Source organism: Phalacrocorax carbo, chromosome 6, assembly GCF_963921805.1.
Source record: "Phalacrocorax carbo chromosome 6, bPhaCar2.1, whole genome shotgun sequence".
NCBI classification, from domain to species: domain Eukaryota; kingdom Metazoa; phylum Chordata; class Aves; order Suliformes; family Phalacrocoracidae; genus Phalacrocorax; species Phalacrocorax carbo.
The window spans coordinates 53573239-53590695 of NC_087518.1; the positions used below are offsets into that span (position 1 = coordinate 53573239).

General features: G+C 41.3%; 1 protein-coding gene across 3 annotated transcripts in view; it reads right to left on the reverse strand.

Moving 5' to 3' along the window:
* Positions 1–17457, reverse strand: part of ADGRL4 (adhesion G protein-coupled receptor L4) — a 79728-nt gene that overhangs the window by 30176 nt on the left and 32095 nt on the right. For all 3 annotated transcript variants that reach the window (XM_064455384.1, XM_064455386.1, XM_064455383.1), the window contains 2 exons: positions 6656–6808; positions 177–332 (listed from right to left, as the gene is read on the reverse strand). In XM_064455384.1, the coding sequence (XP_064311454.1) occupies positions 177–332; positions 6656–6808 (309 nt within the window). The remainder of the gene's footprint in view (positions 1–176; positions 333–6655; positions 6809–17457) is intronic.

The following is a 17457-nucleotide window of genomic DNA, read 5'->3' on the forward strand; positions in this document are numbered from 1 at the left end:
CTGTTTAGCAAAAGTACATTTACAAAATTGTTCTATTCTCAGGAAATGTAGATGCTGCTGCCTTGCCTCTTTTTCAGGTCTCACTGATTAATCTAACTGAAGATAAAGAGGCACTGGTGGGCTTCTCAGAAGATGTAGCTCTATAATAACACATAAACCTTTATAATATCATGTACCTTGGCAGGAAGTGCCATCATTTGGCTTAAACTGCAATTTTCCTGTGGATGGTTGATAACCTTCCTTACAGTAGCAGTTAAACCCTCCATCCACGTTTTCACATTTTGCATGATCTCCACAGGCAACAGTTCCTTCGTTGCTGCACTCATCTACATCTGCAAATATCATGAGAAATTGAATTTTTTATTAAGTATTTACAGACTGACACCTTGCTGCTTTGTTGATAATAGACCTGCACACTGCAAGCAGTTTCGTAACAAAATTTCATGGAATAAAAAAAAGCAAAAACTAAAAAGGTAAACTTAATGGCAAAACACCTGCCAATTATAATACTTAGGGTTTAGAAGGATAAATCATAACTGATCATGTTTTTATACCACCACTTTTATTGCTGTAGAATACACGTTTTAAAACCATGAGTGTAAATATTAATTCTATCATAACAAAATGCTCAGCATGATCCAAATCATCTGAAATCCATTTTCCAGAGATTAGACTAAATAGATTTTCTCAACCTTATGATTCAGTTAGAAAAGAGGAAGAAAACTGCAGCCTTTTCTTTTAAGTCACGGCTTTAAAAGGATGCTACAGAAGATCACTCTATCCATCTCGTTAATCTAAGATTTAAGCTCTGTACCCTTTAAAGCACTTGGCATGTCTTTTTTTTTTAATCCACATTTAAATTACTTTTGCCTAAAATGGCTTTTGTCCTTCTAAATAATTTGCCATTAGGTAGTCAGGTTCAGTAAATGGGTGGGGCACAGTCCAAGAGTAAAACCAATTAATTCTGGTAAGGGAATCCATGAATTGATCAATTTTGGAGAGCTGGGTACTAACTCTCTGGCTGGAGTAGGGATTGTTTTGCATTATTTGGTTGGCTGAGGATAAAGATCAAATAACTCAACAGAGAAAGTAAACTGGGAACAACACCAAAAAATTCTGAAGAATGAAGTAATGGACTGTGAAATGCTGTGCTGGAAAGGAGAAAAGAGTGACGAGCTTTGGGACAGGTATATCTGACAAAAAGAGTTGAAAAATGAAGAGGTGACACATGAGAAGATTTAAAGGAACAGCCTGAGAGGAGAAGAGGCTGAGAACTGAACTGAAGGACAGTAAAGGTAGGGAGGTGAACAGATGAACCGGAGAGGAAGACAACCCGAGTTAAGAAGTGGCATGACACTGAATTGGGGAAAGAAACTGGTGAAAAAGGAGAACTGATTAACCAATAAGTGGAGGATAATAGCTACCTGAATTGATAGGAGGCCTTCATGCAGCCAGATTGGTGTTAAGAGTAGACAGACACAAAGCAGGAATAGGGGGCTGGAAATGGACTATTAGCAAATAGGAAGTAATTTTGCACTCTTATTTTCATACAAGATTGTCGGTGATTTTCAAAAAAGGGTAGAACGAAAATGAGCAATAATGTATGTGAAATAAGGTTGCTAGAGAAACGGAAATTGTGGAAGAATGGGAAAATATACTGCATCTCTATGGATATATCTAGGGAATACAGAAAGATGTCTGAAGGATACCTGGGGGCCATCTGCCTATTTGGACTGCATTTCTGGTAACTTCGTACAACACTCTACTAATGCCAAGAGAGCGTCCATAAATAATCAGATGAATGTTTAGGTTTGTTGTGGTTTGTTTTTGGTTCTTGGTTTTGTTTTTCTTTTTTAAATCACAGGGCAACTGTAAAATGCATTTAAACTTTTAATGGAGTATCCCAAGAGTTTCTGCATCCACATGTTTCTGCTGTGTAGTGCTTAATTCCCAGCTCCTTTTCTTCTGCTCATAATCCCAGAGGTCTTCCTGAGGTTCAAGGAGACGGCTGAGGTCCCACCTCACTTTCACATCCCTGTTTTCCTCACTGAACAGTGGCTCTGATTTGCACCTGAGATGCTGTGTTTTAAGCCTGAGGTTCAGAAGCTCCCAATGAAAAGCCATTTAGACTCCTGCTCAGCACAGGTAGGAAGGAGAGGTGGGACTGAAGAGCATTTTCCCTCCCCAGCACAACCACCTCTGCTCTTCAGGGAGAGCTGCCAAGGAGGCCGTGTGTTTGAATGGGTTGGTGCAAGCAGTGAAGTTTAAAGTATGAGGTTAAATTACAATTATCTGCACTAGGGCAATGGTTTTTTTTCTATATTTAATGCCCCAAACTACAAATGTTTGCCTTTAATGAGCTGAGTCTTGCATTAGCCATATTTGTATGTTTTTTGTGACCTCAGTATTCATAGTTATAGAGCTAACCATGTATGAATCTGGCAAAAGTGAAGAAAAGGGAGAAAAAAGTGTGATAAAGTGCTACACACAGGCTATGTCATAATTAAATGCAGTCATTTAAAGACATAAGGCTAAATTTCTTACTCTCGGCATTTAAATAACCTCCCACATCAGTAAATTATAAAGCTCTTTTTGAAAGAAGTGGGTGCCTGTCAGTGCCCTGTTGTGTGACTCTGAGTCAAAGACAGGCAAACTTTGAATGAATTGAAACAGCAAGGGTGAAAACCATGACAATACCAGTTTGTATAACAAGAACACACATCAGCCTTATACCAAAGATGTCTTTGGCCTTGTCAGCTACACAGAGAAGGACATGTACATCTTAACAAGATATTCAGCATGTAATGCAGTGCTAAAACACCAGCAAATGACAAGCTTTGCTAAAACTTACAATGACTTATAAAAGAATAAATAAATATTTGAATACTTTCCAGACTACCATTGCTAAGTATCAGGTTTCCATGTGATTTACTGATGCAAATATTTCAAAACTATTATGATATTTTGCTCCTCATGAACCTTTAGTTTGGTGAATCATTTATTTGTCATTATTTGGCAGTCACACAAATAACCCTTCCTTTTGTAATTATGTCAAATATTAAGTGTAATGGAGATTTTAATGAGAAGACAGGATTATCCAAAACAACAGCAGAAACTCAAGAACTAAGGCACATCTCTGGCAACGGGATAGCTATTTAAAGTCTGATAGAGACACCCTGTTGAGTATATGCAAATAGACTTTCTGCAGTGGAGTTGTCCATATGGAATGAATCCATATCACGCCTATCTAATTTACTGTTTCCTGAAGAAAAATAAAATCTCCTGGATGACAAAATTAAAAGGCAATATGCCTGATATTGCAAAGTACTAATCAGCTTCGTATCCCTTTAAATCAATGAGATTGTCAGGGGCAGCCAACAATTTGTGACAGTTGCAAAAAAGCTGCTTTTAAGTCCCTACTTTGAAATACTGTGTGCAGTAGCTGTAGGTTTTTGTTTCTTTACATTTTGTAGTTATGCCTTTTTAACCGAGTATGCAATTGTTGGACCACACACGGACAACAGCTTGTCAGTGCTTTCAGCAGTCCAATTTTACTGGAGCTTTGGGGTGAGGATCTCAAACCGTCCTCCTTGATCTACTATGGAAGCGGGTCTGGTCTGCCAAGGCTTGTGTGAGCAGCCTTCACAGACAACATTCCTGAGCAAAGGTTGAAGAACAGCAGCTTTTTAAACAGAAGAGCATTTACCATAGCTCTGCAAAAAGCCCTGGCCTTTTAGTAAATATTCAAAACAAATCCTCAAGCTGAACTTTGAAGCTTTTATAATAGCTCCGATCAGAAAAATAATATCACCAACACCACTTAGGCTAGTGAGAAAATAGATTTATAACATTTTATTTTATTTCTGTGCTTTGTCACTCCTCATTTACTGCAGCAGGCAAGGAAATTCCAATTAAATTAAAAGTACTGAGAACAGTTATTATGTTCAGTCTTGCCAATTACTGGATTGTACCTACATCGCTTTGATTCTTCACCAGTCAGTCAAGACAGCTTGATGTCTACATTATACCTTCTGCTTATTAGTAGCTTGCAAGTGATTGAAAAGTCCAATTGCAAAGGACTAGATGTTCCCTCCCCATGTCTCCATACTGTGGAAGGCAGCAGCAGCACACAAAGTAGAAATGAAAAAGCCTTCGAATGGCACAGGTAAAAGAAAAGTTAGCAATGTGGCATAATGCCATATCCCATCCACTGTACAACTCCCCTGCCACGGAAAAGGATGTGATGGAGAAAAGGTGCCTTCTCAGTGCTCTCAGAAATACCTGAAGAAAACTAATAGCATGTTCCTTGAAAAGGCAGAGAGGCACGGAGGTCGCTTTCATTTTACAGATGGCCATTTTCATGTTTTTACTCTGTTGACTGGGGTGAAAAAAGTAGGTTTATATTTCACCTTTTTATCTGCAGCTGGACATTCAATAAAATGTGAAGTCTAAGGAAAAAGCATGACTTTTACACAATAAATAGATTTTAATAGCTCATATTCAGGACAGCAGAAAAATACCATCTTCTGAAATATCACATCTCTGAATCCCTCTCCTTTTCTCCTCCATTTCCTTTCCCCTTCTCTTTTTCTCCCTCTCCCTTCCTACCCTCCAGCTCCTCCTCTATCTGCATGTTTCATTGTCGTCTCTTCATCAATTCTTCCTGATAACATGGATGAAATACTGCTGACCCTCAACTCAAAACTCAACATTCTAGTTGGATTAAAGGTGAACTGACATTTCCCAAAGCTGCTGTCCCAAGTTTTCTTTTGATCTGCTACCTTGAGAGTTACAATCACTTTGTATTCAGAAGTTTGGTATAGTATCCAAAGAGAGGAGGAACACACATGCATATGCACAAGAGCTTTGAAATGGACCCCCCACACAGAGGGATGTATCACACTTGCACCACTGGGAACTCCAGATACGTTTGATGGCATAACGGCGTACTCTCCAAAATTCATATACTGTATTTTTAAAGTTACTGCCATATATGTTATATACATATATTAAAAAGAAAACTTAAGACTTTGCAGAATCTGAAAATATTTTGTGGCCCTATAAACTTGGGTAGGGTGAATACTTGGCGGATCTGTCCTCCAGTTTGTACTGGGTAACTTGCACTCTATTTATAATGACAGCGCTGGTGTTTGCTTCAGCTGTGCGTAGTACCCCCTGAATACACCTATGTCAGCTGCTTGTGTGCAAGTCATCTCTACTACCTGTAGCAGCAGATCCAGTGGGTACAAAATATCCTATTATGGTTTCCCTGACAGATAAAGTAGAAAATTAATTGTGGATCAAAAGGTTGTCTTTAGGACTTACTGCTTGGTGAAGTAATTGGTACACTTGTTTAATGAGAAAAGGTGCCCACAGGTAATTCTTTATTTCAGTGTAAGTTTTGGAAGCTCTCAGCTCCTCCCATATGGATTTGCAAAAAGGAGACGACAAGTGGTAAACTAACCCCCAGTAGAGGATAAAAAAAGATCAGTCTGCCCAGCAAAGAAAAGAGGGCAGAAAAAAGAAATTAGCAAGCTAATGGTAAAAAGCTAAAGTGACACAAGAAGAGTCAGAGAAATAACTTTGAAGACAAAACTTCTGAAGCTGAGGAAATGTCATAATATAAAAATCAAAGCCTGGACCAGAAACTGCGAGAATATTTACAGCTCAATGTGCTAACAGTCTCGGTCCCAGCTAATTTAAGAACGATTCATAGCGTCTGGATAAAGCAGAGCTCTTTTCGATGGATGTGAGCAATGGGCAAGAAATGTTGATTAGATCACTTTCTGGCTTAATATGCAGCCATTCTGCTGATATCAAGAGCAGTAAGAAGAGAGGTTGTCAGCACTCACAAGCTCACAGGAGACATATCTAGAATGAGACACCGTCAGCATAAAGGTGTAAAGGGCAATAGATTTATTTCTCATTTTCCCTGAGGACTGTTGCAACATACAGAGAAAATTACCAGGGGTTTGAAAAAAGAGAAATAGTTACAGTCCTTCCATTCAAAGGAAATTCTAAAGGATTGCATAGTTGTTCAGAAATAACATTTTTCCAGAGAACTTTTCCTCCCCTGTAATCTTGAACATGTTCCATCCAACTGCTACAGATACAGAGGCTGATGGATGGCACAGGAGGTAGGATAACTACTGATCTTGCTCATTGCTTTTGATCACACATGAAAAATTACCAAAAATACTAAGGATATTTGGAGCATAGTAGATCAAATATATAGGGAATTTTGTTGGTCCTGAGTGGCCTGAATACAGAATAGTTTGTCACTCTGCTTTGTTTTAAGAGGATGATCGCCTTTCTCACAGATCAGTGAAACAGGGCATAACTGAGTGGATCGGGGATTTCTGTGTTACCTTAACTATATGTTCATCACCTAAAACAGTGGCACATGGATTAAAAATATTGTGAGCAGAGTCAAGATTGAAGTGTTACTGAAAACAATGGCAGCTGCTGTGTTATCAGTGAGGAGTGTGGGTCTGAACTGGAATATTAAGTCTGTACCAGTCAAGGTTGTGGGAATTTTATATCCAGACACCAAACTTCACAAATCTGAAAGCATTTTACCAGGTTTCTATAATTAACAGAAGCAATAAGAGAAGAGTGACAATGTAAAGCTAGCTGGCAGACATTAATAACTTACCCACACAGGAGGTTCCATCATTAGGTACAAAAGTTTGTTGACCATTGCTGGATCTGAAACCAGGCACACACATGCAGAAGTAACTTCCCACCGTGTTTGTGCAATTGGCATGCTCTCCACAAGGCTGAGTAGCATTTTCACATTCATTATCATCTGTCAAGACATAAATTATGGAGAAATATATTTACATTTGCCGATTGAAGACAACAGTAAAGTAAAAGCTTAATTTGGCCTCCGGTATTTTATTTATGTAAGTTTTGAATGCTGAGCTGGCACTCTCAGTGTTTGTCTATATAGTTTTCCTATTGCCAAGGATGTAATCAGGTGTTCAGCAGCACTCTTCTGCCCTCATCCTGTGCGAGTCAACAAATGAGAAAACCAGTGGGATACTGAAGTGAATGGTTTAATTGGATATTCGCTTGGAATAAAAGATTGAGACAAGTATGTGTTCTGCCATGGTTGTACTTGATAACATTTTTTGCTACCCAAAATTCTACAGCTAGAGAGTCAGCCCAAGGATGCATCTGGTAATTTAGAATTGTAGAAAACAAAGCTCAAAAGGATACTAAGAAATTACCCTTTTCATTCCCTAACACCAAAGCAGGATAAATATCACTAAACTGACTGGGTTTTTTTTTTTCTGGCCTATTTTGAAGACCTTCTGAGGTATTTCTCAGCAGTCCCAGACAACAAACTTACAAAGTTTGCCCTACTGACTGCCCTGAGCCTTCAAGTACATTGTTTTTTCTTAGTTGTCCCAAAGATCTTAACAAACAGATGAGCAAGATTCATGGCTTGATCTTTACCTCTTAGCAATTGCTGTGGAAGTCATCAGCTTTGTACCTGCAAAATTACATGATCTCTTTTACAGGGCTAATCCCATGCCCCTAATAGTACATGAAAAAGGAACTATACACAAGTTTTAAGACTACTTCCTCTCTGCAGAGCCTCTGCATGTGCTATCATTGTGAGCACGGGGATCCAGCTAGCTTGATCAAAGGTCAAATAAAATCATAAACTCATGCTTTGAACTGTATAGTTGATTTTCTGCAACAACTCAATAAAACTGTTTTCTCACCAGAATCTTCCAAGGTCCCTGTTGTCTATTAAATAATTTTCAGACCAAACTTGAGAAAAATTTCAAAAGCTTCCTCATCCAGACACTCTACTTAGGAAACTCAGAGCAACACTCACAACGCTGATAATACCATCTTTCCAAATAGCTCATTTCTCCCAAAGCACCCCCAAACTCTAAAACAGACAAATCAACCAAACTCTCACAAAGCAGATGACACTCTGAGTGGAGTTCTCTATTTTCTACATCGTGAGAAAGGAAAAGAGTTAAAGGCTTCCTAAAGTCTACTGGGATTTTTTTCCTGTTCTCAAGCAAAAGGTACTCATAACATGATGAATGACAGGAAAAAAATTCTAACAGGGAGAGAAATAACAATTTATTGCAGAAGAGGAACGATTAAGGAGCATGACAGGGAGAAGAAATATGATTTCAGAAAAGACGCCCAGGGATGAGTTTCAGAAAGGTGCTTTGCTTCCTGATGGTCAGTGTTCTCATAACGTGTTTACAGAGATAGGGTACAGATAAGTAAAGTGTCATGTAAGCTAGGGAAGTGGCGAGATTAAAGTACACCAAGAACTGTAAAGCACTGCAGGAATACATTTCTGCAATATAACTTAGTCACAACCCCTAGAATAGTGTTGGAAAAGGACATTTTTCAGATTTGAAATCTGACATAATTTTGAATGTTACTCGGTTGACTCAGAGATGCAAATATCATTTCACAACTGCAGCTTTCCTCGGGGGAGTTTGGGTCAACAGGATCAAATGGATTATTCTCATTATAACTAAAATTTAATTTAATTTAATGAGGAATCCAAGTATAAAAACACTTTGCCAACACATGCCAATGATATTTATTCTACAGCTTTGGTATTGATGAGAATACAGTAGAGAAGGTCTATGATTTGGATGTTACTTAAAGAATGCCAAAGTAAACCCAAATTATTCTAAGAGAAATTATGATAGGGAGGAAAAATGTAATGTTAAACCAAGTTCAAAAGCTAAGCACGAGAATATGAAAAATCCAGTTTGGTACATAGCATTGTGGAGACCAGAGACCAGAGACCAGAACGTTTTACAAATCCTAGTAGCAAGGTCTACTTGTTTGAATATAATTTCTGTGTGTCTCTGTGTTTGGCTTTTTTTGCAATCCCAGTTTGCTCCCAGTTTGCACCCTGGCATGTGACAAAAAGAAGTAGACTACTTTATATTAGCTGCCAAGTAAACTTGGTCTTGGGAAAGTATTATAGATCCTAGAAAACCGTATGTGTTGACTTTGGAAAGCTCACAGGATAGCAGTCATGGAAGATGAGAAGTAGGACACTGATTACTGCAGGATTTCATTCAAAGTAGAGGAATAACAGAGATGATGAGAGAAAAGCTACAGGCTACATTCAAGAACATTTCTTTTGGATTTATTTTCTAGGAGCTCAACTACAGTCCTCAAAATCCAGCACTAGTACCTTTTCCAGGTGGCCCGAAAAATTTATAAGCAATATTAAAATGACTCAGGCAGTGGTTATCAATAAATTCTTTACAATTATGCCTAATTAACTCAACTAGATTATTGTTGCATTTCCTCAATATTTAGGATGTCTGCAAGGGGTTTAATGGTGACTGTATTGCCTTAGAAGGCTTGCCTATTGAGAGAACCTTTTTGATAATTTGAGAAAGCTTTAGAACATTGAAGAATAGTGCTAACTTACATTGCAAACCCAGAAATGGATATTTTAAAGAGTTAAATGCTTTTTGCTACTCCCATGGTCTAATGTAATACTGAGCAGACCATGATGGGGGATAATTTACTGGACCACATCCTGCTTCCATTGAAATTAATGGCATAAAAGTCACTGACGTGAGTAGGCTCAGGATGGTGCTTGCTATGGAAAACTACTGGGTTAATGAGAAAGGCAAGTGAGGAACAAGTTTTCAAGAAAAAAGGAGTTTCATATACAGTTTGACTAGATGTGTTTAAATAATCTGCCTAATTTCACACAAAATATTTTACAAGATCAACAGTGATGGCAAAAATATCTTCTAGCTCTCTGTATAAACAATTTGAATTTTTTCTTCAGACAGCTTTTCAACGTGAAGCCCAGGGGCTTAAAGTAATTTTCCAAATTATACACGATTTATAATATTATTGGATTTGTGATTTAAAGGACATAAGAAAAAAAAACAACAGGATTTATAAATGGAAAATATTTTGTGGTCTTTTTTTTCCTAAGAAATTTTTCGGTCTATACAGAGAGGATACTTTGAATGACAGCAAGTATATAATCCACCGGCTTTGTTGCTACCTATATTTAATTATGTCATGTGCATTCATTGCTGGCACAGACCCATCAAACACTGCAGACAGTATTTCAGGAATGCACATTCCTTTAAAGATTTTTTCTTTTTTTCCTGGTAACTGATGAAAAATTGGGATACCTTTAGAAACAAGATTGGCCAAATTACAAGGTTAATTATTATGGCTAAATGGTAATACTTCATTCAAGCCTGATACACAAGACGTTTGCTGAATGGCTGAACTGTCTTGAGAAATGGTTTTTTGGGGGGGACAGCAGGTTGCTGTCTGTGGGTTTTTTTGGTTTTGTTTTTTACATAGCAGTTCTATGCTATTTGGATCATTCTAAAATCACAATGTGAGGAAGGTTATAAATATTTTCCTAGGAAAATTGTGTTAAATAACTCAAAGATGAGTGGATACAGGAATGTTATACACCTGAATGTTATACAGGAATGTTATGCACCTGAATATTGGAATACTGGCTTACATGATAAAGGTGTAAAATAAAACTGATTCTCCATTTTCACCTTAAAAATGCAGCTACTATGTATTTTACTGTACATAAATGTAATTATAGTTAGAGGGAATCAGCTCCTGGCTGCATGTAATAATTTCTGTACTCGTCTCTTGAAAATGTATAAGGATCTTCAAAAGCAAAAAAACCTGAAACGCTGATATACCCCTTTCAAACTCAATTTGAATTGGGGATGGTAATTCTGTATTAAAGCTGCATGTGTTCATTAATAGGAGAACACCATTGGTTTAGGATTGAGTAGCCCCACTCAGAAGTTTGAGCATCGATGGAAGTCTACCCCTGTCACAGAGGGCTACAAATTGGACCCAGTGTTTGAAAAAAATCACTCTTTTAGATCAGGTAACATTATTCATTGTTAAGTAAAATGTGTCGATTTTGTTTAGCATTTATATAATATGTTTTCATATAAAGAGCATTCAACTCTCTTAGAAATTTTAAAACATATGGAATACAAAAAGGAAGAATGATTTGTGGATTTTAGGGCCATGATGCAGCTGGAAGATAGAGGAATCTGAGAAGATTTTAGGAAAAAAGGATAGAAGAAATTTCTTCTATTGTATTCCACATACTTTCTAAAGTGCAAGTTTTACCCTGTCATATATCCTGTTTTAATAATGGGTGATTATAAAATTGTCACCTACAATAGGAAAATGCCAGGGCAAATACAGCTACAAAATGACATAATTTGTTATTATTGTGACAAGCAAGAAAAAATGCTTTGAATTATCAATTTCAGATATAAGATTTTTGTAATACTGTTTACATATTTTACATGAAAAGTGTCATAAGGGAAAGTCTTACGGCAACACTGAACGCATCTCTGTGATTGTCTTTTTGATGATGTGATGACATATAATATGAAGAGTTATTTTTGGGGTGAAATTTGTTGTATTGACTCACAATCATGAAGAAGGTTGTTTTCTTTTTTCTTTTTTCCTTCTTGTTTCTCCCTTCACTTCAAGTAAAAAACAATATTGAAACCACCCAAGTTAAACAGAGTGATTCGTGCCAACTCAGTCCTCACCAATCCATGCAAACTAAGGTTTTTGTAGAAGTGAAACTTTGTATTATAGAATATATTTTGGGCTCTCTGGCATTGGTCTGATGTCAGTCAGGCTGATGGCCTTTATTAATTGCTAAGTAACTTGACTGGAAAACTAGCAGTGTTGGACTTCAGTCACTGGTAATAGCCAGCTGGAGAGCTCCTGTGGTGGGATGGCTGAAGGAGCTTGCTGCCTGGGATCCCACCACATGGAAAGCCTGCCCTGGAGCTGCAAGGCCTGTGAGTTCAACCCTTCACTTCCATGCTCCTGGCTCTTCTGCAGAAGAGCTGGAATTCCCAGTGTCTTGGATTAAAATCTGCCAGTTAGGCCTATTATCTCCCAAGGCTTTCTTCTGGACCCTTGCTAGAGGCAGAGCACTTAAAGCTCTTCTACCTCTGCTTCTTTGGCAGGGGCCACGGTCCTGGCTCCCACACAGAGTAACCTGTGCTGCAGCCAGGGTGCTTTGTGGGGTCTGACCTGGGTACCCAGCCAAGCTAGCCAGAGAGGCAATAGGCTTCCCAGGGCAGCAGAAATCTGGCTGTTGCAGTCAAACTGTTTTGACACCTTGACATTCCAGAGAGGGATTTTAATAAATTAAGAACTCATGACCAGAGCTTGAGCTTCATAACCTGACTTCTTTCGAAGTCATGCCCCAGCAAGCATAGGAACGATGGTGCGATTTTCATAAGTTTAATGAACACTTGATGTTCATTAAACACTTGTTGATCAGTCTTGTTGATCAACACTTGTTGATCAGTCTGAATGATCACATACGCGGTTCAAGGTTTTGGGGGGTGGGGGGCAGGGTGTGGGGTGGGTTCTACAGGGTTGGCTTCTGTGAGAAACTGCTAGAAGTTTCCCCTATGTCTGACAAAGCCAAAGCCAGCTGGCTCCAAGGTGGACCCACTGCTGGCCAAAGCCGAGCCTATCAGCGACGGTGGTAGCGCCGCTGGGATAACATAGTTAAGAAGGGGGAAAGTACCTGTGCACACAGCAATTGCAGCTGGAGAGAGGGGTGAGAATGTGTGAGAGGAACAGCTCTGCAGACACCAAGGTCAGTGAAGAATGAGGGGGAGGAGGTGCTCCAGGTGCTGGAGCAGAGATTCCCCTGCAGCCCATGGTGAAGACCATGGTGAGGCAGGCTGTCCCCCTGCAGCCCATGGAGGTCCACGGTGGAGCAGATGTCCACGTGCAGTCTGTGGAGGACCCCATGCTGGAGCAGGTGGGTGCCCAAAAGAGGCTGTGACCCTGTGGGAAGCCCATGCTGGAGCAGGCTCCTGGCAGGACCTGTGGCCCCATGGAGAGAGGAACCCACTCTGGGACAGGTTTGCTGGCAGGACTTTTGACCCTGCGGGGCACCCACAGTGGAGCAGTCTGTTCCTGAAGGGCTGCGCCCTGGGGAAGGGACCCACGCCAGAGCAGTTCAGGAAGAACTGTAGCCTGTGCGGAGGACCCACATTGAAGAAGTTCATGGAGGACTGTCTCCCATGGGAAGGACCCCATGCTGGAGCAAGGGAAGAGTGTGAGGAGCCCTCCCCCTGAGGAGGAAGGAACAGCAGAGACAACGTGTGATGAACTGACCACAGCCCCCATTTCCCATCCCCCTGTACCGCTGGAGGGGAGGAGGTAGAGAAATCAGGAGTGAAGTTGGGCCTGGAAAGAAGGGAGGGTTGGAGGGGAAGTTGTTTTAAGATTTAGTTTTTACTTATTACTCTACTCTGATTTGATTATTAATAATTTAAGCTAATTTCCCCAAGTCGAGTGTGTTTTGCCTGTGACAGTAACTGCTGAGTGATCTCTCCCTGTCCTTATCTCAGCCCACAAGCCCTTCATCATATTTTCTGTCCCTGCCCAGCTGAGGAGGGGAGTGATAGAGCAGCTTTGGTGGGCACCTGGCATCCAGCCAGGGTTAACCCACCACACTTGATGTTACAAAGGACCACAAGCAGCTCATACTGAGGCCATTACTGTATACTACAGTACATTCACATTCTATTTTGTGCATTCCACTAATGATATAGAAAACAATTAAAACATTAACAATTAGTTTTGCCCCACTCCAGGCCTTTTGAAACCAAGGTTGGAGGCCTCTGGGGCATACATGTCTATCAAGAATAGCAGTGGCAGCACAGGGCTGGGGACCAGTATTGGACACAGTAGTCTGAAAAATGGACAGCACTGGGTAGGTAGGAAATGCAACCGGAGTGGCTGGGGAATACATTGATTCATTGCATTCGGCTGTTCTCTTTCGACAGCAGCCTCTGCTGCCAAAGCTGCTATGGAGCCCCTGGGGGAAACTGAAACTACCCTTCCCTAGTGTAGCTCTCATGGGAGAACAGTACTTGAAGTGCCTCACTTAACCTCTCAACAGCAAGGAAATGGAAGGCTTCCTGTAAAACAAATTCCAGTGCTACTCACCCCACTGTGCTTAGCTTGTCTGGAGGTCTCAGAACAGTGGGTGATCTTACATACATCTGTGCTGCAGGACTGTGTGTCTACAGCCATCACAGCCTGAGTTAAGAACAGCGATACCATTAACAGCCTTGCCTTTCCTTCCTTGTGATGTGTTTCCATTAATGGTAATTTAACACAATTTGTTTATGATTCTCTGAAGATTCAGCATTCAAGTTTGGTCTAAATCAGCATGAAAGAGCAGATGCTTAGAAAAACCACTTGAGACTGCAGAACTGGGCTGGAAATCTCATTTAAATATGAATTGCTTTCATAATGGGCCCGATTCATCTTTGTCCTACACTGGGGCATGGGACCAGGCAGTTGTTGCATAGGAAATCTTGCTAATGCAAGCTCTGTCTTGCTATAATTTTGTAACTCTACCTCCCTGCAAGAGTTTTTCACAATGCCTTCTTGGGATGTTTTTGTAGCTTGGCAGGAGTTTTAAAATGGTTTGAACTTGATGGCTCTGCAGCTAGCTGGACTCCTAGAAGTCAGTTTAGCAAGCAAGTATTGTCTTTCACATTCTTCACAGGCTATGTGTACATGCAGAGATTATTTCAGATCAGCAGTTCTTTCATATCTGGTTGAACTAAAGGACCTCCCAACAAAACACTCTTTTAGTCCCAATCTAAGGAACAGGGCAGAACAGTCGACAAGAAGAAGGCAAGGTATGTTGCTACATATTCAAAACACACTCAGGTTGAGTTTCAGAGAACAGATAAGGTTCAGAGAGGTTAATATATTATCTAAACTGCTTCCCTCATCTCTTGTTGGTATTTTCAGACATTACAAATTAAACATGAAAAGCATTTATTATTGGATAGTGCCAGTGACAAAATTGTTTTTAAACAGAACAACGTGCCTTTTCAACAATTGTGAAGTATCAAAAAAAGAAAAATCTATAATTTGTGATCACACAGAAATACACAGAATCGTATAGGTTGGAAAAGACCTTTAACATAATTGAGGCCAACCATAAACCTAGCACTGCTGGTTCACCACTAAACCATATCCCTAAGCTCCACATCCAAAAGTCTTTTGAATACCTCCATGGATGGTGACTCAACCACTTCCCTGGGCAGCCTGTTCCAATCCCTGACATCTCTTTCAATGAAGTAATATTTCCCAATGTCCAGTCTAAACCTCCCTTGGTGCAGCTTGAGGCCATTTCCTCTCATCCTATCACTCATTACTTGGGAGAAGACACCAACACCCACCTGGCTACAACCTCCTTTCAGGTAGCTGTAGAGAGCGATAAGGTCTCCCCTCAGCCTCCTCTTCTCCAGACTAAACACCCCCAGTTCCCTCAGCCTCTCCTCATGAGATTTGTGCTCTAGACCCTTCACCAGCTTTGTTGCTCTTTGGACATGCTCCAGCACATCCGTGTCCTTCCTGAGGGGCCCGAAACTGAACACAGTATTTGAGGTGCAGCCTCACCAGTGCTGCATACAGGGGGACAATCACTTCCTTAGTCCTGCTGCCCACACTATTCCTGATACAAGCCAGGATGCTGTTGGCCTTCTTGGCTGCCTGGGCACACTGCTGGCTCATGTTCAGCTGGCTGTCAACCAACACCCCCAGGTCCTTTTCCTCCAGGCAGCTTTCCAGCCTCTCCTCCCCAAGCCTGTAGCATTGCATGGGGTTGTTTTGGCCCAAGTGCAAAACCTGACACTAAGCCTTGCTGAAGTTCAAACAGTTCACCTCAGCCTATCAATCCAGCCTGTCCAGATCCCCCTGTAGAGCTTTCCTTCCCTCAAGCAGATAACACTCCCGCACAATTTGGTGTTGTCTGCAAACTTACTGAGGGTGCACTCGATCCCCTCATCCAGATCATTGCTAAAGGTCTTAAACAGAACTGGCCCCAACACTGAGCCCTGAGGAACACCATTTGTGGCTGTCTGACAGCTAGATATAAATCCATTCACCACAACTGTTTGGGCCCAGTCATCCAGTCAGTTTTTTTACCCAATGAAAAGTACATCCATCCAAGCCATAAGCAGCCAGTTTTTCCAGGAGAATGTTGTGGGAAACTGTGTCAAAGGCTTTACTAAAGTCTAGGTAGACAACATCCACAGGTTTTCCCTCATCTACTAAGCACATCACCTTGTCATAGAAGGAGATCAGGCTAGTTAAGCAGGATGTGTCTTCCCTAAATGCACGTTGACTGGGCCTGATCACTTGGTTATCCTGTACATGCCATGTGATGGCATTCAGGATAACTTGCTCCAGAACCTTCCCCATCACTGAGGTCAGGCTAACAGCGTGTAGTTCCCTGGATCCTCCTTCTGGCCCTTCTTGTAGCTGGGAGTCACCTTTCATGGAATCACAGAATGGTAGGGGTCGGAAGGGACCTCTGGAGATCATCTTGTCCAAACCCCCTGCTTGAGCAGGGACACCGGACTGCATCCAGGCAGTGTTTGAATGTCTCCAGGGAAGGGACTCCACAGCCTCCCTGGGCAGCCTGTGCCACTGCTCTGTCACCCTCACAGGAAAGCAGCTTTTTCTCACGTTTAGGTGGAACTTCCCGTGTTCCAACTTGTGCCGTCTTTGGGCACCACTGAAAATAGTCCAGTCTCATCCTCTTGACACCTGTCCTTCAGATATTTATAAGAATTGATGAGATGCCCCCTCAGTCTTCTCCAGCCTGAACAAACCCAGGTCTCTCAGCTTTTCCTCATAAGGGAGATGCTCCAGTCCCCTGATCATCTTGGTAGCTCTCCGATGGACTTGCTCAGGCAGTTCTGCTTCCTTCTTAAACTGGGGGGCCCAAAACTGGACACAGTACACATTTGCTAATATTCAGTCAACTGGGACTTCCCCAGTTAGCCAGGACTGCTGATAAGTGATGGAAAGCAGCTTGGTGAGCACTTCTGCCAGCTCCCTCAGCACCCTCGCATCGATCCCATCCAGCTCCAGACTTGTGTGTGTTTAAGTGGCATAGCAGGTCATTAACCATTTCCCCTTAGATTATTGGGGTTCCGTTCTGCTCTCCATCCCTGTCCTCCAGCTAAGGGGGCTGGGTACCCAGAGACACAGGCTGAGTGTCCTCGCAAGCACCCCATCCCTCTAACCTTGGTATGTTGTCCCTCAGCTTGCCTCTGGCAAGCCTGATATTAACCCCCTCCCCCTTACACGTGGTCACTCATATGTGAAGAGTAAGGGGAGGAAATCTTTTAAAAGTGCTAGTCCTTGACTGGAAACAAACCATTTACCCAGACGGGCATCTGCAGGATTTTGAGAATAAAAAGGTTCAGGGTGCTCAAATTAGTGAAACAGAAGGAAGGAGGGGAATATATAGTTGTTAAGTGGCCCTGTCCCACCTTTTTCCCAGCACTGCCTCCCCTCCTCCTCTGGAGAGCAGGGGTCTATGTGCCCTGCAGGCAGCAGCAATGCACCCCCATC